Genomic DNA, 21460 nt, shown 5'->3' with positions numbered 1-21460 from the left:
AGTCTCCTTTTTGCGGACCCTGGACTGAAAACATTCTAGGAAACCCCATTTCAGTTTTTTGCGGACCGTGAAAAACAGATGACACACGGAAGCACCACGTCCGTATTATACGGACTTGCGGAACGGAAAGATAACTGAAGACATAAACACACGGATCCGTGATTTGCGGATCGCAAAACCAACACGGTCGCGTGAATGCTCCCTTATGCTGACTTGTCTGTGATGAAATGACACCTGAGGTGCTGTTGTTACTATGGTATCATAGTTGGCCAGGGATGTCATGTGACCACTCCTCTGAAGATGTTTGCTGTGATGTTTGCTGTGATGCATGCTGGGATTTTTACTTTCACTTTGCTGGCGCTCCACCCACAGACTGTCATCTATGGGAACATACTATGCTGAACACATTAGAAAAATTATACATACACAGTATATCTCTCTCATTATACTAATATCTCTTGGCTTTAGGTATTATCTGGGACAATTTATTATTATTTTTTCTCCGTATGGTGGCCAACCCCTTTAAGCTACTTTCAAATGTACTTCAAACATACTGTATAATTCAACTTAGTTGTGTATTAATTATTTGTCACAATGTAAATCTTCATTTAGGTTTTTCGTCTTCAAAGTATGTTCCATCTTATTACCATGTGCTCCCTAAAAGTGCTACAGTTCAGGATGGAAAGAAAATGGACATTGAAAACCTAGAAAAGTCATCAGGATCTGCTCTTCCGGTTGCAGCAAGTACTCCTTCTGCAGGTGCACTGACATAGTCTTAGCTTGCAGTTGCAGTGTCATATTGTGACAGCTGACATTGTGAGCCAAAATTCTGATTGCTTTGTTTTTGGCTGGTTTCACACACAAGTATCCCACTGTTGTACAAACATGATTTCAAGGAGTTCTGCAGCAGATGAGGATATAAAAGCCCTGCCTAGAATCCACTGTGGATTTGTTAGCCTGTGTGTGAATGCAGTTGGTTTAAAAAAAAAAGTGCACGCATAAGTTTTCTACACTTTTTGTATTTTTTTCCCCCAACATGTTCAACAAGGGGATGACTTAGCAAAAAGCCTATGATGCACCATTTTGCCATAACAATCTACCCGTATTTTTCGCCCTATAAGACGCACCTAGGTTTTTGGGGAGGAAAATAAGAAAAAAAATATTTTTAACCAAAAGGTGTGCTTTTGGTGGGTTTGGAACTAATGGTGGTCTGTGGATGGCACTATTACTGGGGATCTGTGGATGACAGACACTGTTATGGGGGGATCTGTGGATGACGGACACTGTTATGGGGGGATCTGTGGATGACGGACACTGTTATGGAGGGGGGGGGGGTCTGTGGCTTGCACTGTTATATACGTGCCATCCACAGACCCCCCCAGCCCATAACAGTGCCATCCACAGACCCCCCACCCCTTAACTGTGCCATCCACAGATCCTTCCCCCGCCCGCCGCTCCATTATCCAAATATAAAAGTGTCTTATTCAATTAAAAGTTATTACACATGCCCCCCAACTCCTAATAGTACCGTACATCCTAATAGCTTCTGTACAATGCGGGCGGCCGGCGCATCACTCACTGACGTCACTTGCCTGCGCCGCCTGCTTAATTCATAAAGTAGGCGGCGCAGGCACGTGACATCACAGAGTTACGCTGCCGCCCGGCCGGCATTGTACAGAAGCTATTAGGATGTATGGTACTATTAGGAGTTGGGGGGGGGCACGTGTAATCACGTTTAATTGAATAAGACACTTTTAATTGAATAAGACATATTTGAATATTGCAGCACTTGCGGGGCTATAGTACAGTGACTGCACCGGCCCCCAGCTCTTCCTAGTCCCTCCCCCGCTCGCTCGTACTGTCAGCATTCGCCCCAAAAGACTCAGGGGCATTTCCCCCCCCCCCCCCCCATTTTGGGGGGAGAAAAAGTGCGACTTATGGGGCGAAAAATACGGTATCTCAAAGTAAGCCGACCAATTGTTGGTATAGAGTCAGAGAAAAGTGTCTGTCCCTGCACCAGATCTATCATCTAGCCTGAGCCCCTGTGATAAATCTATTGCAGGTCTACACAGCCGGTCTGGGCCACCGTGTCCTGTACAACAAACATGCAGAGTGTGAAACGAGCTTTAAAGGGAATGTTAAGAGACTTGTGTCACAGCCTATATTTGATTTGTGTAGCCCAGTTAATGGAAAAGGAAACCTTGAAAATCCTGCATATTGCTCTGATGTATTTGTATAGCAAGTATGTTGACTAGAAAAAGAATGGTTGTAACCATGCAAAAGACTCCCTTTCGGAAAGGTACAAAGTACATACTAGGAGACTATTAAAAGAAGAAGAAAAAAAGTAACCCTGCCAGTGAGGATTGCAAATGTGTGATCTTGACTGCGATCAGCTCGTGGAGAGGAGGTTAGACTTGCTAATGACACACGCAGCTTTATACATTCAGAAATGGTGGCAAAAACTCACTGCTCTTAACCCTTCGGATACCGGAGGTTTTTGCATATTCATTTTTCTTCCCTATCTTCCTTGAGCCTTAACTTTTTATATATATTTCCGTTCACATAGCTGTATGAGGGCTTATTTTTTGCGGGACAAGTTGTACTTTCTAATGCCACTATTAATTATGGCATAGAATGTAGTGGGAATCGGGGAAAAATTCCAAATGGGGTGGAATTGGGGGGGGGGGGGGGGACGCAATTCCTCAACCATTTTACAGGTTTTGTTCCCACAGTGTTCCATTTGCGGCAAAACTGACCCACTGAGTCTTGTATTAAAACCAATTACCTGCATCCTTATAAGCCGCAGAGGATGCCGGTAAGGAGCCCGGAAGCGCGAGCTTCTGGGTTTTTCACCATTTAGATCAAGTGATCTTTAATTACCACGATCGGCATTGCCAGAGACCCGCAAGCCATGACGCCTACTGCACGCGTGAACGGGCGCTGTGTTTGCCTAGAGCTGTACATGTAGCGAAAGGGTAAATCTTGTAAATCCTGTTTTTATGGCATTATCAGCCACTGTAAATTGATCCCCTTCTCTTACTGTTGTCTGAACCTGCAGTTGTAAATATTCACCAATAACCATAATGCACAATTTTTATTAATTCATTTTATTTTTTCCTTTCAAAGCAAAGAAACGATATAAGCGGAAAAGCCGTTGGAGTTCAGGTTTTTTAGGTAAAAAGAAGAAGGTTTTACGGACTGGCAAGAATGATGAAGAAAATGAAAGTGACGCTGACCCTGAACCCCAAGAGTCCAGTATAGATCAGACTGAGCTAGAACTTGTAGATGAGTCATCGATGGAGGCAGAGCATGGTCATTTAGACGGTGAAGTAGCCCCGAAAGAAAACACGAAATCCACTCACACCAAGGATACCTCTACGTCTGTAGCGCTTGCGGAACCTCTGGATAATCCTGCACCAATAGAAAATGGGGACCATTTGGAGACTAATGGTACAGCTCCATTTTACTGTTCTTGTAAATGTCCTGTATCTTTCTTAATTTTTGCTGCATCAGCCAAAAATAGGCATTAAAAATTAGCGGAGAATTATTAGCTACGTAATACCAGTGTTTCTGCTGAACACAGTGAACTATCCCAAACTATACTGATTTCATCTAGTAATCCTAACCATAAGGCCTCTTGCAGACGGGTGCGGGTGATCACGCATAAGATGCGCATGAAATTCAGTGCGGATTAATTTGGGTTTCTGCAACACATTGGCACCAAAATCCGCCATTTCTAATTGTGGATTAGATGCAGTTTTGCCACAGATCTCACTCTTCATTGGAAAACCTGAAATTCACAGCTGAAACCACAAAGATAATTGACATGCTGCAGATTTGGAAATACACATGGCAGGCCAGCTTCCGCATGGAAACAATCTGCAAAGTGTACATAGAGATTTGTGTAATCTCATACGCATGGCAGGTACTGTAAAAAAAAAAAAACGTATTCCGCAACGTGTGCAGGTGGCCTAACAGTGGGGACACTGTACAAACATTGGCATATTGCTAAGATATGCCGACGGTAACGTTAGGAAGCTTCTGTGCAGCTAAAGATGGCGCTTGTGGATTTTTTTTTATTTTTTTTGGGGGGGGGGGGGGGGGGAGATAGATATGATGTTGGTGTCTGCCAGTTTCTGCTCCTGCAGGAGACAGGACTTCACTGTGAAGTAATTGAGGGGCAGCTGTAGTGGTCTTCTGATTGGACCCTGTGGCTGTCGAGTAGAGGGGAGGGGCTGTGCAGCAACTCAAGATGCTCCGCCTCCTAGGAACTTGCAGGAGCAGAATCTGTCAGAATAAAAGTTCATAGTCGCACAACGCCTAAGGTATGTTTGTTGTGCTCTCCCCACCAAGGTTCGGTCACAATAGCGTTCACTGCTGTGATATAAAAAGATGATTTAACAAATCACAGCTAAGGACTTGTGAATTAGGGATCCCTGTTGCACATGTCGATAATAAGGTACTCTTAGAAACCTAACTCCTGATTTTATTCCCACTGAACAATGCATACTGCCTAGTATGGTTGATCTACAGCAGTACCTGGATAGTGAAAATGTTGCACCGTTCTGAATATTACAGCTTCAGTGCTCCGAGGGGTGGACCTCTGCCCCTCTTTCCTGCATTTACCACACACCCCTACTTTTGACTGACACAGCAAGTAACGTTCTAAAACTGGTGCCTGTGCAGTACTTCTCCTTCTGGTCTCACCGCTGCAGAGATGATCACTGCACAATCGCTGATTGTAGAATCTACAGGGCAAAGGACTGTGACTATGCCTGGCCTTGTTAAAAAGAGGAGGGGTATGACCAACCTGGGAAAGCCAAGAGGTGAGGTTCTGCCCTTTTGGTAAACTGAAGCCCTTATTTCCATTTGGAATGGGACAACAGATTGGCGGAATCACCCCAACCTGGTTGGGCAATATTCCTGGATTAATAGGGTTCTCTAACATGTTGGAGTAAGTAATTTAGCCGCTTCCTGACCAGATATATATATTTTTATTTTTTCATACATGCTGCTTTGAAGCTTTTCCGTCCAATTTAAATCATTTTTGCATCTTTTTTTTCTTTTTCATTGTTTTTTTTACATTACATATACTGCAGTGTCTTCAGTATATGTAATGGCCCCCATAGTACCCTTCAGTATAAATAATGCTATGTATAAATAAATAAAAATTTAATACCTCACCAATTGCAAACGTGGGAAAACTTGCTCAGCTTTGGAGGAAGCAGGACCTGACACTCCCAGCATGATCATGTGACATCACCCTGGGAGCATCACATGATCACGTGATGTCAGGTCCTGATGCCTCCAGTGTATAGCGAATGTTCACACGTGTGCAAGTGGTGAGGTAATAATTTTTTTATTTTATTTTTTTAAACTCCTGAAAGTCCTTTCCATAGAGTTCCCATTTGTAATGGCTGTTAGGCGGGTGCAGGCCTGTCTAAACTGACCTATTGATTTCAGTGGGGTCAGTCAGGCTATGAAAATGGTCAAAAATATTGCATTGTGTGAATGCTCCCTTAGTCCTTGATTCGTATCTCCGCACAATGTCGTGGAATGTGAACTTGTCTGTAAGCGTATGATATCAGAGACATTTAGAGGGGGAAAACCATTTTATTTAATTTTTTTTTGTATTTTTATATCTATAGATGTGTGTGTTTTGAGGATGACCCGTGGCAGACAAATGCAGGTGGAGCAGCAGCACCTTATTAGCGTGGATAAAGTCATGGACATCCTGTCTGAACCAGCACACACCTTTCAAGTCAATCATGAGCACCTTAAGGCAAGTTTCTTAATTTTTCCATTTTTTTTTTATAGAGAAAAGGGCCATTGTAAGTATGAGTGGAGTATTGTAAAAATAAAATCAGGGCCCCTTTTTAAGAGTTTCTCATTTTTATTCATGTTTCAGCCCCTTTGTTTCCCTTCTGCTCCCATCCAAGTGCTCTGCAGACATCTTGGGCTACTTTCACTCCTGCGGCAGAGTGATCCGGCAAGCAGTTCCGTCGCCGGAACTGCCTTGCCGGATCAGGCAATCTGAATGCAAACGGAGACCATTTGTAGACTGATGCGGATCGGTCTTACAAATGCATTGCAAGAACGGATCCGTCTATCCGGATGTCATCCGGATAAACGGATCTGTTTTTTAATGCCGGATCTGGCACTTATACATTTCAATGTAAATTAACTGATCCGGAATTTTGGACTGAGGAAATACCGCAGAATGTTGCGGTATTTCCTCCGTCCAAAATGCTGTTCAGTGACTGAACTGAAGACATCCTGATGCATCCAGAACGGATTGCTCTCCATTGAGAATGCATGGGGATAAAACTGATCAGTTCTTTTCCGGTATTGAGCCCCTAGGATGGAACTCTATGCCGGAAAAGAAAAACGCTAGTGTCAAAGTACACTTACTCTGCCCCATCCAGTTAAATGGTACCTGCACAAAGCCTGGATGAGAGTGGCGCTCTATCACACAGCAATGGACTTGTGGGGGAAATCCCCCTTATAAAAAAAAAAAAAGTGTTGGGGTGTACATTATCCCCGTGCAGTGGTTATTCATATAGAAATTTAATTTATATATATATATATATATTTTTTTTTTTTCTTCCAGAGTCTCTTAAACAAAGTTGTAGATAAAAGCAGCGGGTATAATGTATTACAACTGGAAAAGTTATATGCACTGCTGAGCCAGTGCATATACAGACACCGTAAAGACTATGACAAAACACAGTTAATACAGGTAAGGAGGAAGTGTGCAGCTACACAACCTGTAGGGTTAATGGAGTTAACAATTTTATTTCTTTTGCTCACTTACATATAGTGCTGACATATTATGCAGCGCTGTACAGACATCATCATTGCTTTCTGTCCCCAGTGAAGCTCACAATCTAACTTCCCTATTGGTATGTTTTTGGAGTGTAGGATAAAACCCACGAAACACGGGGAGAACATACAAACTTCACGCAGGGGTTGACCTTGGTCACATTTCGACCTAGGACCCCAGTGCTGCAAGGTCACTGTGCTGCCCACTGAAAAGTTGGATAAAAGGGAAGATGTTAGAGTTATACTCGCCTGTTTTAACCCCCACTGGCCTCATCGGTCTCCCCCCTATATAGCACTGAGGCCAGTGACTGCAAGCATTGGGCCAATATAGCCTTTAGGAATCTACAGTATATCAAAATGACAAGGCTCCCTTCTTGGCGCTGCTACTTTTATTGCTGAAGAGTCTCCCATCTATTGACAGAACAATTTTGACGCTGATGAGGTGTATGGACTTCATTTGAGGAATCCCCTATCTAGTAGCAGCAACCACTCTGTATTATGGCCATGCAGTGTCACACAGCTAAAGATTGCAGTATAGGAATACTACCGTATTTATCGCCCCATAAGACGCACCCCCCCCCCCCAAAAAAAAGGGGGGGGGGGGGAATGCCCCTGCGTCTTATGGGGCGAATGCTGCCATTTTACATCGCAGTCTGCAATGCTGCAGCATCGCAGACTGCGATGTATCAGCTGGAGGGAGGAGGGGCCGGTGTCCTGCAAATGCGGCAGGGCCAATGCGGTCACTGTACTCCGACCCCACCACTCACTAACTGCTTTATTGCCTAAACATTTTATAATAATAACTTTAATTGAAGTTCCGATACCCAGCCCCATCTGTACTACTTACTAAATTGATATAGAAATAATGACAAGCGATGCAATATTTGTATTAATGTAATACTTTATTATGCTTTGTCTCTGATTTATGGACCAATGTACAAGAAATACTTTTTCTTTTAAAAAAAAATAGACTTGATTTAAAAAAAAACAGACTAAAGATCTAGCTTATCTTGAAATGGGGGTGTTGAGTTAACCCCTTTAAGAAGCTCTCTCCCAATTAACTAGTTACATGGTGCAAATAACAGATAATTGTCATGTGCAGAACCTTTGATCAGTAAACCAAAGCTGCCAATATCAACAGAATAATCATTAAAATCAGCGTGTAGACTGGAGCTATATTACTGTCAGTCTTATGTGCTACGGCTGAAGCACAAGCTTGTTTAGAATCTTTCAGCGGACTTCATATCATTTCATTAAATTTTCTTCCTTTTTTACCTTTTAGGAAATGGAGCGTGAGGTTACGTGTTTCAGGGTCTGACATCTCACTGAACTTGTAAATTACCTCAAGATATCACTTGTCTAATATATGAAGTGTTTACTGTACATAGTCTGAACGTTCAAAAATGCCAAATGAGTGTCTGTTTTAAAGGGTAATGATGTTTCATTGATAAAGCGTGTATATATTCAGCGGTTTATTTTCTTTTGTGCCTGTTTGGGGTTGCAGAATTTAGTTTATGGGTTTGCTTCATTAACCATGTCTATTACTCTGTATTGAATCGCCACGTTCCACCAGCAGCAAATATGTCATTGAGATGTTATGTAGTCTTCCTTTTAAGATATACCTCCAGTTAGGACATCAGCAGTGTCTCTCCTAGCTGTGTTACACACAGGCCGAGGAGAGCCTCCCTCTGTCATAAGGATGCCTCCAGTACCTTAAGACCTACTCTCCTGACTAATCTGGCAGGAAAGAACAAGATATCCTTTAGAGATTTGATTTGGGGGGGCGGGGGAGGTTGAAATATTGAAAATTAAACAACGATCTCCAGTTTACGTCAGAATAGTCTCCTACAATGTACGGTATTTGGCCTAGACTGGATAGAGCCAGGATTGATCATAGACCTTATAGTGACATTTCCCGGAGGGCCGATGCCCAGGTGGCTGCCTGAGTCCTCCTCACAGCCGGTCAGAGGAAGTTTTTGGGGATGTATTTTGTGCTGGTCAAAAAGACACACCAGATGCAGATTTTTCCATTATATCTTTTGCCTCACAATCAACTAACTGTGTAAGCAGCCGCTTCCAGCTGGGGAGAGACCGTCAGTGAAATGGCCGACAGGAAATCCAGGAAAGTGCGATTTCAGAACCTCTTGATATCTCTTACGACACTATATAAGCTGTGAATAGGGCCTGGTCCTATTTACCTCTTACCAATAATTAGAAAACCTCCCAATTCCCATTACTGTTTTCTGCTGCACTCGCTGTAATTGGCTGTTACCTGTAAACTGTCTTTTACCTGCATTAAAGCCCCTGTCTGTCCCTTCTCGTCACAGAGCTGGTTTTATCACGTTATAATAAATACGTCACTTAAAATGTAAATGTGTGTGGTGATTATTTTGCTTTTTGGTAAGAGTTGCTGCCAACATGAATGAATGTATTTGGCTACTGTGTGTGCTGTCCATAAATCTGTACGATGCAGGAGCTCAGCCGAACCTTGATCGGTCCATGAAATGTGTGGGGCATTTACTAATAGCAGTGATGCACCTAATTTTTTAATAGGCATTGGCACACAGAGTTGAAACTTTATCAGAAAAACAAAGATGCAGTTTTTACAAGTGAAACTCCTTTATTTAATAGGCAAATAAAAAAAACTGGACGCTTCATTTTGGTTGTTTGCAGATCCGGCAACCTGATCCAGAACAAATGCCAGCTAGACAAAAAAAAAAACATTACATGTAATGGTTTTTGTCTATCCGAAACCTGACATTTATGCTGAAAAGCGGCCGAATCGCCGCCAGACCCTATCAGTCAATGGGGATCCGGTGGTAAATTAGAGAATCTGGCGATGCTGGATCCTGTGGAATCTGCTTGACGGAGGTATGAATGAGGTCTTGGCAGTACCTCAACTGCTGTGCACACCCTTAGAATAGAGTATGTTGTGGTGCTCTCCTTGCCACAAAAAAACAAAAGGGAAACATGACAGATCCCATCAACCAGGGCCGAACTGGCCTGCCGGGATACCGGGAAATTTCCCGCTAGGCCGGCAGGCCTGAGTGCCGCAAGGCAGCGGCCCTGGTGACAAGTGGGGGCGGCAGGGCACAGCAGCAGGAGATGAGCGCTTCCATTATGGAAGCGTTAATCTCCATAGTCATCTGTATCACCGTCCTCAGGACATGATAAGGGGGGACTACAGGGCTAGCACATGATAAGGGGGGGACTACTGGGCTGGCACATGATATGGGGGTGCTCCTGGCACATGATATGGGGGTGCTCTGGCTACTGGCACATGATTGGGGGCACATCTTACTGGCACATGATTGGGGGCACTTATTACTGGCAGATTATTGGGTGGCACTATAGGGGCATCTACTGAGGCTAAAAAGAAGGGGTATTTTATATGGGGGGCTCAGTATAGGAGCATTTTATACTGGGACACATGGTGGGTACTATGGGGAAGGGGGGGAGCACTATGGGGGTCATCTACGGGGCACTGAGAAGGGGTATTTTATATTGGCACATTATGGGAACATTAGCTCAACTGGGGGCATTACAAAGGGGTATGTTTTGCACATTATAAGGAGAATTATTACTACTGGGGGGGGGGGGGGCATTATGGTGGGCTTTATTACTCCCCCATGGTATGACCCCCTAGTAGCAGCACCAGCCTCTCCCTGCTCTGCTATCCCTCTGCCCCTTCTCCAAATCCTTATTATGAAATCTTTCTCATTAGGATAAAGCACAACATCAGCTCCGCCGAGCCCCCGGCCAAGTGTTGAAGTGGTGTCCGAGATCCCCAAGGGCCAAGCCAAGTAACTAAGTTTTTATGTGAAATATGTTTGTTTGTTATCGATTTTACATTGCAGATTTTTATTTTTTATTTTTTTTGCAGCATATGGGTGAGATTTTATAAATATTTTTATTATTTGGTCGAAAGGCTCATTGGGGGGGATTGTAACAGGACTGCCGTAGAATATCTAAAATAGCTGGTCAAGTAAAATGTTGCATGCAACAATCATTAAATAGGTGGCCAGCAAAAAGGGCGGGTCAAAGGGCGTGGTAAAACACTGAGCATGCTGAGAGTTGTAGTTTTGCAACAGTTGGAGGCATCCTGGTTGGGAAAACACTGATAATATGAACAATGGGGGTTCTACAAAAGAGCTATCGTGGGGCAAAGTTCATATTCGTGTTTACACACGTGTTTTAAAAAATTAGATTTTTTTTGTACTCACCGTAAAATCCTTTTCTCGTAGTAGGCATTGGGGAACACAGCACCATGGGTATATGTCTAACTACCACTAGGAGGCGACACTAAACATAAAAAGTGTTGGCTCCTCCCTGTTGGGCTATACCCTCTCCACAGGCACTAGGCTAATCAGTCTGTACCAAAAGCAGTAGGAGAGAGAAGAAAGGCAAGGAACCAACAACTCCCGTACCGGGAAAAATCAAGAGACCAGCCCGGAGAAGCGGAAGTAAAAAAACATAGGGTGGGATCTGTGTGTGTCCCGTCTCTTCCCCCCCCATGCCTACTACGAGAAAAGGATTTTACGTTGAGTACAAAAAAATCAAATTTTCTCGTGCATGGCATTGGGGGACACAGCACCATGGGACATCCCAAAGCAGTCCCTGAGGGTGGGAAATGAACAGCCATGCCACCGGTTGGGCATACAGGTGCAGGAGAACCATGTGACCCAACAGGAGAAATGCACGGAATAGGCAAGAAGCCTCATAAGGGAGAAACCCCAAGGAAGCAACAGCGAAGACTGCCAGCACCCCAGGACAAATGCCTGGGAGAAGGTCCCAAATGCAAGAAGAAGGCAAAGGGGAACACCCAGCTCATCCAACGGCTGGAGAGAAAGGACAGCACCGCGTATTGGAGCTACCTAACATTCTAATTGTCTCAGGCTAAAGCACAAACACCCTGTGGCCAACCCTTGACAAGCCAGAGGAGCAAGGAAACATGGAATCACTGAAGGCCAAACGAGTGAGGTAAGCCATAGCAAGGCTCATGTGAAGGGAGCAGGTCTCCCCTCACCGCAAAGCAGGTGATGAAGATAAGCGCCCTATTGAAAGGAGAAAAACCCCAAAGACGCTAAGGGAAACCGCCAACCCTTGGAAAGGGAGGGGTTGTAAGTAAATGCCAGGAAAAGAGTAGACCGGCATCCCAAAATCAGAAGACGAGGAACGAGTCTCTGAAAACAAAATATTGCTGAGAACCGCAAGACCAGAGAAACTCTGGCCAAACGAATTATCAGGGTAGAAGGGAACCAGATGCAGTCCCAGGAAATCTCAGCAGGGACACACTGGAGTGAGGGAAGCCATAGCAAGGCTCACATATGAAGGGAGCAGGTCTCCCCCCACCGCGAAGCAGGTGATGAAGTTAAGCGCCCTATTGAAAGGTGAAAACCCCAAAGGCGCTAAGGGAAACCGCCAACCCTTGGAAGGGAGGGGGTAGTAAGTAAAAGCCAGGAAAAAAGAAAAGATAAGACCTGCATCCCAAAACCAGGAGACGAGGAATGAGTCTCTGAAAACAAAATAATGCTGAGAAGCGCTAGACCGGAGAAACTCTGGCGAAATGAAGTATCAGGGAAACAGAAGCAGGCCCAGGAAATCTCAGCAGGGACACACTGGACTGAGAGACATGGGAGGAGAAGGAGAGTACTCCCAACAGTCTAAGGAGGAAGGTTCTACCAACAGGAGGAGACCATAAGGTGGAAACGCAAACCGTAGCACTAAACCACTCAATACCAGATACTTGACGTGGGAGGATGGGAAGATAGACACGAATCCCAAGAGGTCCATAAGGCTATTGGAACCTACAAGGGGAACAATCAACCCAGGCCCCCCCCAAACAACTATTATCATACAGAATCTGTGTGGTCAAATGAACGGGGACAGGGACTCCAGAAAGGAGTACCCGGTATGGGCTCACAAGGAACCAGGAACTGAACCACCAGAGGACAACAAAGGCCAGAATATCCAAGAAAAAATGAAAAGAACCACCATATGGGAAGGAATCTGTCATGAACAAGTAGCCATTCTAAGAATAGTGGCTAGCAATCTGCATACGTTGTCCCAGAGAGGGCAAGTACAGCAGCTTGGGTTGTACCACTAAATCGACAGACACCCATATGCATAAGGAATGGCGAAGTCGCTATGAAAGAAACTGGGTGTGACTAAACAAAATGTAGAAACCAGCTGCTACCGACATACAGAAGACTCCCCGGGGGAGAAAGTACCTGACAGGCGCAGACAATAGCAAGGTCCAAGGGAACTGCCCTCTGTCATATAGTACAACTAAGCAGAGAATATAAGGGAACACCTGGACCCAGAAGGAACTACGGAACCCTGTCCGATGCCAGAGCAATCAGCAGAAAATTCACCTACCAGGCACCTACCGCTCAGTGGTACTGTCCTTGACTCATCAGGAAAGACATCCAGCTAGGAAAATGTCGCTGACCCCAGAAGGATTCCGTGTGGTGGAGGACATCCAGTGATGGCTGAAAAATGCTGCAGCGGCTGGTGCTCACCAAGCTACGTACCCCAACAAGGAGAAGATCCAATGGAGATCACTGTACTCCACCAGGAATGGTCCGCCCTGTAATAGAAAACAACGCTGGCACTCCTTTATAATATGGGGTAACGCGGAGTGCCTCAGACAGTAGTTTTTTATAGGGATTGCAAGAGCAACCCTAGCACAAAAGCCAACAACCACCTGGCCATGGTGTAGGGAGCGTGGTTCTATGTGGACCACCCACCAGATCAGAACAGATCAGCCATATACTGGGTACACTAGAAGTAGCACTAGACCAACAAGGTGGAGGTGGGGGTTGGGCTGGCCCACCCCTGCCAGATATGGTTACCATGTACATGCTGAACCAGGATGGCCTGTTGTACTTTCTCAAGGCACTGTCCACAAGGAGACCATAGAGCACGACAGTAACGGAGTGGCAGATGTATGGAAGAACCAAAAAGGGGAGTAACCAACATCCGCAGCACAGATTAGAGCCCGGGGAGGAAAGCACCCAGTAATACAGAAACCGTATGGGCCACGGATTGCACCATAGGGTCCAGCACGTGGGATACTAAAAATACTCGCCTAAAACCGAGGTAAAGTGCCTGCATGCTGCACTCTAAGGAGAGTGGAAACAAAGCCACAGCATCCGGGAATGCGACCGCATTTGGAGGATACAGGTCCTCAACCTGCAAGGTAGAAATACGGCTGGGTAGTGCAAGGATACGACCAGACAGGTGCCGTGGGTACAGCATCTGGAGATGGTAGAGGTACTAGATTTAAGATTAGAGCGATGTGGCCGCATGGTGCACCCTAGGACCGGAGAAGTGCAACGGCTACCGCGTTAGCAATGATGCCTATATTCCACTCGGGAAGGGAAAAATAGGGCCGCACGGTACCACAAAGAACAACAGGGGCACACCACAATTAGGTAGGTGCAATGGCAACTGAAGGAGGCCCCTATTTCACCTGAAAAGAGGGAAACCGGGCCGCATCAACAGATCTGGAGATGGTGCAGGAACTTCAGCTATGAAGGAAATAAGATGGCTGTTTGGTGCACACTATGATGATGTAGGTGCGGTGGCCACGGCAATACAAGGTGGCCTCAATATCTCGTCCAGTAAGGGAGAAATAGTGCCGCAAGGTACACCATAAGGCCAGATAGGAGCAACGGCTACAGCCTCTGGAGATAGTGTAGGAACTCTACCTATGAAGGGAGCAAGGAGCAGCTTGGTGCCCAGTAGAACCAAACAGAGGCAATTGCTACAGCAATTGAGAGTGGCCTCCTTATCTCACCTGGAAGGGAGAAATAGTACCGCACGGAACACAATAGAGCCCGCCAGGGATATTGGATACAGCATTAGGACACTAAATTATCAGCTTGCCTAGAACATAGCCTCTGGATAGGGGAACCAGGAAGGTCTGCCGTGTACAGCCTACGAGGGCGTACGTACCAGAGACACCGTGTAGATGTCCCAGTTGCTAAGCACGGTGACGGCTGCCTTACCTGTGCGGTAATTTCCTGTGCAGGCAGGAGAGCGTCATCCAAAAGTCCACTAGAGGGGCACCAAACCTGGGTAGGGTAGGTACCATCGTGCACGTTTGTCTTGACCTCACAGAGGGATCCTGCATGGTGGAAGACCGCCTGATGCTCTGTTCCGAGGGAATCGGTGCAGAGGTGTCCCCAGAGGCAACTGACAGAGAAGGCTTCGTCACCAGCCTCAGGCCTGTTCCGGGGCGACCCGAGGAGGTTAGAAGTTAGGTTGAGACCACCCGAGGTTGGTCCGTGGGCTACTCCTTGCGTGACCCTGCATGTGAGCGTGGCCCATCTGCAGGGAGGACCCTGGGGGGGGGGGGGGAGAAGGAGACCGCAATTTGTAGGTAGCGCTCCAGCGACTCCGCCAGGGATTGGGCGAGTCAGGCAAGGTTCCCATGGTTCGACAGGGAGGGAGCCCATTCACGGGGGACCTACACAAAAGGAGGGGGAACAAGCCGACCCATGGAAACCTCCGTAGACAACGGATGCACGTGAGGCAAGGGATCCGATAGGGAGGCTGGGAGAGGAGGCCCTCATAGAGCAGCAGGGCTGTCCTATCTGTCCCCGGATCCACGTCCCCAAAGAGGTGCGCAGCAGAAAGCAGCTATAGATCAGGTGGCAGGGCTGCAGGAGAATGCAGCAATTTAGAGGAGGGGGGGGGAGGGGAAAGGAGCCTGCAGAGCAATTCAGCCAGAGGCTGCCTACCAGACCCCAGGAGCTTGCAGGAGAGCAGAAGATGGTGACTCGGTGAGAGAAGGAGCCGACAGCCGGAGGAAGAACTGCCCCTCTGAGACTGAGCAGGGAACCTGGAGTTGGATTGGACAGGCAGGAGAGGCCCCTCCCAGGCTCCCCCTATGGAGGGGAGGTGACGAGCAAGCCCGGGAAGCTCAGAAAGTGGGCGGGGAGTTGCGGCCTAGTAGGCCCGAAAAGCTGGGGACGAACGATCGCGGGAGTGCACCGGAGCTGCAGCGACGAACGGGGGCCAGGTGGGGGAGAGACCCACTACCGCCGTGACCCACCCCTTCCTGGAGCGGACGCGCTGCAGTGAGAGCGCGCCGCTCTGGAGGGGGTTAACTGTTCTGTTTGCCCCGCATTAGTAGTAGTCTTTTGGGTCCGGCAGGTTGATCACAGACGTTGGCGTACTGCTCCGGTCCCCTCTGCGCCCCGGCCGACCGGCTGATTCCAGTCCGCCGTGCGCAAAATGCGGATCCGGCCACCCCTGCTGCAGGGGGGAGGGGGGTTTATGTACGGGCGCATAAACAGGGAAGGGAGCAGCGAGGCTCTCCCCTATGTAGAACGCAGGTGTCAGGGCACTAGGGGGTTAATAACAGGCGCAAATTTTTCCCGCCACTCACCCCTCCTCAAGCGCTTGGCCCCGCCCACCAGCCAGCTCCAGATATTCTGTGGTTTCTCAGTACAAGGTGCCTGCAAGTTAACACTGTTAACCCCTTCCTGCCTCTTGCCCACTTGTCATTTGGGCATCCTAGTTGTCTAAACAAAAAACAAGAGGACGAGGTAGATGTGCGTTTATAACGGCCCCCCTACAGGCAGCCTCGTCACCGCAGGCCCCCCCCCCCCTCCTTGTCTGTGTGGTACCAAGCTGGGCCCGTGTCCTATACGGACACAGGAGGACCTCTCATAGTTCCCAATCCGCCCTCCAGGGTCGTTGGTTGATAATCTTCCACCTGCGCGGATCCAGGAGGACAGCTGAATTATCCAATCCACCCTCTGGGTCGTGTGGTTGATAGTTCTCTAGCGCACTCACAAGGACCTCTGGATTCCCAATCCGTCCTCCAGGGCCGTTGGTTGGTTCTCCACCAGCGCGATCTGGTGCAGAACCTTTGGAAGGTTCCCATTCCATCCTCCGGGGTCGTCCTGGTTGATCATCTCCACCTGCGCGATTCCAGCGCAGAACCTCTGGAAGTCCCATTCCATCCTCCAGGGTCGTCTGGTTGATCATCTCCACCTGCGCGATCCAGCGCAGAACCTCTGGGAAGTTCCCATTCCAATCCTCCAGGGTCGCCTGGTTTTGATAAGGCTCCGCCTACGCACGTCCAGTGGACGGACCTCTAGCTCCCACTCCACCCTCTGATAGTTTGGTTGTTGTACTCCCACCGACGTGGCCTACAACTGCCATGGACAAGCTTCTAACGGCAGAACTGCACGCAAGAGGGCCAGAGCAGAACATTCTCCTCCGCACCCCCACCTTCCTCCCTAGGGTCTCGCTCAGACACACCCCTCCATTCCTGGAGAGGTTCGGTCCTGAGGGGGGGGGGGGGGGTGTTGTGATTCGGGCTCTCACTCGAATCCGTTGCAATCTTCAAGATTGCGTCCACGGTAGCCAGCAGTCCTTGTCGTCTGCATTACCCCCCTCCGTCAGGCGGGTATTTGCGACTGCTGCATACCCTTACCGTAGGCATTATAGGTGAACTAAATGCTACAGCACTGTTCAGTGACGCCAGTAGGCGTTACCCTTTCTTAGGGGACGGTATTGCATTCCACTGGGTACAGTACTTACCGTATGCTTAGCCTCTTCATACGTGGCGTTCTGGTATTATCACCGGTTACAGTGTTTACTGTAGGCATTACCCTTCCTTGGTGGGGTAATTGCACTCTCGCAGGGGTACTGGATTCGCCATATGCATTGGCCTTCCATAAACGTGTAATCTTCTACCGTTGCATTCTGTTCCTGCTGTAAGCATGACCACTTCCGCTGGCAGCACTTGTCGTAGGCATCACCCCTTTCTTAGGTGGAGTAATTGCACTACTACAGATACAGTACTTGCCTTATGTTCTGCCCCCTGCGGTAGGTGGACTAAGTACAGTTACACTTGGTTTTAGTGCCGACGTATGCATCCCCCCTTCGGTAGGGGGCGGCATTGCATCTCCACTGGATTCTGTACCTGCCCGTAAGGCATCTTAGTTTACTACAGTTCAACTGCACACAGCGCTAGATGCCTTTAGCTTCTTCTCTGGGGCGTGGCAACAGTCGATACCCGTGGATGCCGGTGCTCGGCATCTGCGATGTATGGGTGCCGCCTGTGGATACAGTCCCTGTTTCCACTTGGTTTCCTTCTTATCTCGGGGGCATGGTTGGGCCATCCTCTGTCTCTCAGAGGTGTTGCTAGAAACATTTATGGGGTCCTACAGACCACTCCTCTCCCTGGGTCTCCTCGGTTCCAGTCGGTCAGGACATTGTCCTCATCACTGCGTAGTGCATATGCCATTGCGCATGGTTCCTGGGAGTACGTTTTAAGCGAGCCGAGCGTTCTTGACTCTGCAGTCCCCCTCAGCTGGGGGTTCTACCCTGATGCTAGCTTCCTGTTGTCCTCCCTGTTTCAGAGCCTTTCAGGTACAGTGTTAAGCTAGCTCTTCTCAACTGGGGCAGAGTAATGGGGCCATGCCTCCTACGGATGGCCTCAAGGCTTCCCTTTAGTTTGCGCAGATGGGCAGGCGCTGGTTACTTCTGAGAGAGTGTATTAGTGTTACCACTACATACTATGGTTCTTATTGCACAGATCCTTCGTCAGGTGGCGGATTCTTCTAGATCTGGATTGGTGGCCTCTGCGGTATGGCCTCCTCCTCCGCTAGAGTATGGGCTTGCGATACAGTTGTGGTTCCCCTTACTTGGCTTCTCTTCAGGCAGAGTTTTTTGGTACAGCCACTCAATCCCTGGCTACATCTATATTGCACGGGATATTCTTTAGTGGCCTTCTATTCCAGTGTTCCGGACCCAGCTGGTAGGATGTGGCGCGCTCCACATCTCCCCTTCTGCAGGTGAATCCTTCACATTGGTCCGGGGATGAGTTACCTGTATAATATATTCCTCTCTTAAGACATCTCTAATGTCTAGGTCACGTCAGCCCTCTGGTGATCTTACTTCTCACCGCCCATTCCGGGGGTAGACTGAGAGACTCCCTACACCAGGCGGAGCGGGGTTGCTGTCACGTCTTGCCGTGATGATAAACGTTCCATTCCTGCTACGGATCACCCTTCTATTTCTTCTTCCCCCTAGAACAAACGGCTTCCGGCCTCTCCCTTCTGTATTCCTGGACTGCGGAAGGTGTTTGAAGCGGCCTGTCTGCATTGGAGTCTCCCGGACGGGGACTTGATGGCTTCTAGACTCTCGGAGGTGTCCCACCGTTCTCTCTCGAGCAGTGATCCGGAAGCTTTTGACGTGGACGCCCTGATTCCCTGGTAAAGGTTCTCCCTCCTTTGTGTTTTTTCCCCCTTCCTCTTCCTACCCGGAGTTCTACGGAAGATCAGGATGGAGGGTATTCCGACTCTCCTAGTCGCCCTGGGGATTAGCCGTCGCACGTAGTATGCCGACCTTGTCTCCTTCTAGGGGACGTCCTGGTCACTGCCACTTAGAGATGTCCTTCCTTAGAGTCCGGTCTTCCATTAGTATTTTAGGTTTCTTCATTTGCCGGAGTGGCTTTTAGACCGCCATTCTATGTGAAGAGATTTTTTCAGCGGATGTCATCCGCGAGCTTGCATCGTCCAGGATCAGGGTTGGACCTTGGTCTGGTCTTAGTTTCTTGCAGAGTCAGGCGTCATCGACCTTCTATCCTTCCTGCGCTCTCAGGTTCCTGAGGCCTGTGAGGGCCTTCTTTAGGGAGTAGCTCATACGGTTCCTCCGTACCGTCCTCCTTTACAGCCTTGGGATCTGAGTTTAGTCCTCTCAGCGCTCCAGGTCTTCCTGGAGCCCATGTGGGAGAGTTTCTTCATCTCCCGTCCTGGAAGGTAGTTTTCTGGTCGCTATCACTTCCATCTGACGGGTGTCTGGGTTGGCGGCGTTCTCTGCAGAGAACTCTTCCTGGTTCTTCATAGGGTCAAGGTGTTCGCTGGCCTGGCCCTTCTTTCTCCGAAAAGGGGGCTCTGACTTCCATATTATCGAGGAATTTGTCCTTCCCTCACTGTGCCCCTCTCCTTTCACCCTAACGAAACGTGATTACAACCATTGGACGTTGTCAGAGCTCTGAAGATCTATTTAGCAGCCTCCGGTCCCTTCCGCCGTGCGGATCCCCCTTGTTATTCTGAAGGGTCCTCGAAGGGTAATTGGCGGCTTCCAAGATGGCAATCGCACGCCGAATTCGATCTACAATTGCTGAAGCATACCGCACCCGAGGCTGAGTTCTGACCCTTTGGTGTCATGACTTCTACACCAAAGCGGTGGCGCATCATGGGCGCGGAGGAATCGCGCTTCGGCTGCTCAGTTGTGTAATGCGGCTACTTGGCCCTCCTTACACACATTCACGAATTTTGCCAGGTGCATACTTTTTTTTTGCATCGGCGGACACTGCCTTAGGCCGCTTGGTCTTGCAGATGGCAGTTTCTAGATGCCTGCCGGAACGCTTGCTTCCATGGGTCTGTGGTTTTTCCCTCCCTGTGGACTGCTTTTGGACGTCCCACAGTTCCTGTGTCCTCCAATGAATATGAGCGAGAAAAGGAGATTTTTCTATAACTTACCAGTAAAATCTCTTTCTCGCTCTTCATTGGGGGACACAGCACCCACCCAGTTTTGTTGTCGACCACAGTTCAGCAGTTGCTGGTTTGAACCCCGTTGGGTCCTCTTGGCATGGTTGGTATTCCATGTTTTTTCTTTGGTTGGCTTGCTTCTCCTACTGCTTGTACACAAACTGAACCTCTCTCTCCAGGCTGGAGGGGGTATAGCTGCCAGGGGAGGAGCTAACAGCTTTTACTAGTGTCAACGCCTCCTAGAGGACATAGCTATACCCACGGTTCCTGTGTCCCCCAATGAAGAGCGAGAAAGAGATTTTACTGGTAAGTTATACAAAAATCTCCTTATCTCTCCAGGAACAAAAAAAATCTGGCATGTCGAAAGCCAACATCTGCCATCAGGGGAGAATTGGGGCACCACCATATACATTAGGCTACTTTCACACTTGCGTTTTGTGCTTTTTGGATCCGTTCAGATAATACAACCGTCTGCCACCGTTCAGAACGGATCCGTTTGTATTATCTTTAAAGGAACCTGTCAGGGCAAAAGCCATCCCAAACCGCCAGCAGTACCTTAACCTCTTCCAGGACACATGACGTACCAGTACGGCATGTTGTCCCGGTACTTAAGGACACATGACGTATTTCCGATTACCGCGATGATTGGAACCCGGTGCCTGCTCAAATAGTTGAGCAGGCACCTTGGCTAAATGCGCGGGGATTCTGTACCTGCCCCCCGGTGTCAATTTAGACCTGCGGTTTGCTGCTTTTCAATGTTGCGCCGATCGGCCGTGCCATCGGGTCCCCGTGGGGTTGTAGGGGGGACCCGATGGCATGGAAGGCAGCGCGATGCCTTCCTTAGGCATCGGCGCTGCCTTCCGGTGACGAGCCTGTGAGATCCAGCCCGGAAGCTGTGTGAGTAATTCACACAGTATTACTCATACAGCCAATGCATTCCAATACAGAAGTATTGGAATGCATTGTAAACGGGATTAGATCCCCAAAAGTTGAAGTCCCAAAGTGGGACAAAAAATAAAGTAAAAAAAAGTTGAAAAAATAAAGTTTCCCCCCAAAAAATTTCAGTTTCAAGTAAAAAATAAACAAAAATTTCATCTCAAGAAAAAAAAAGGTAAAAA

The 21460-nt window shown here is 47.9% G+C and overlaps 1 protein-coding gene across 1 annotated transcript in view; it reads left to right on the top strand.

Annotated features, from left to right (window-relative positions):
• The window catches only part of ATAD2 (ATPase family AAA domain containing 2), a 105847-nt gene extending 96929 nt beyond the window's left edge, over window positions 1-8918 (top strand). The window contains exons 24-28 of the mRNA XM_040432550.1: window positions 613-754; window positions 3125-3450; window positions 5649-5782; window positions 6611-6739; window positions 8105-8918. Of these exons, the coding sequence (XP_040288484.1) occupies window positions 613-754; window positions 3125-3450; window positions 5649-5782; window positions 6611-6739; window positions 8105-8140 (767 nt within the window). The 3' untranslated portion in view covers window positions 8141-8918. The remainder of the gene's footprint in view (window positions 1-612; window positions 755-3124; window positions 3451-5648; window positions 5783-6610; window positions 6740-8104) is intronic.
• Window positions 8919-21460: the final 12542 nt, after the last annotated feature.

The sequence above is a fragment of the Bufo bufo genome, chromosome 5, assembly GCF_905171765.1.
Source record: "Bufo bufo chromosome 5, aBufBuf1.1, whole genome shotgun sequence".
In the NCBI taxonomy this organism is placed as follows: domain Eukaryota; kingdom Metazoa; phylum Chordata; class Amphibia; order Anura; family Bufonidae; genus Bufo; species Bufo bufo.
The sequence above is the reverse complement of the archived record's forward strand: the minus strand, read 5'-3'. Positions and strand labels throughout refer to the sequence as shown.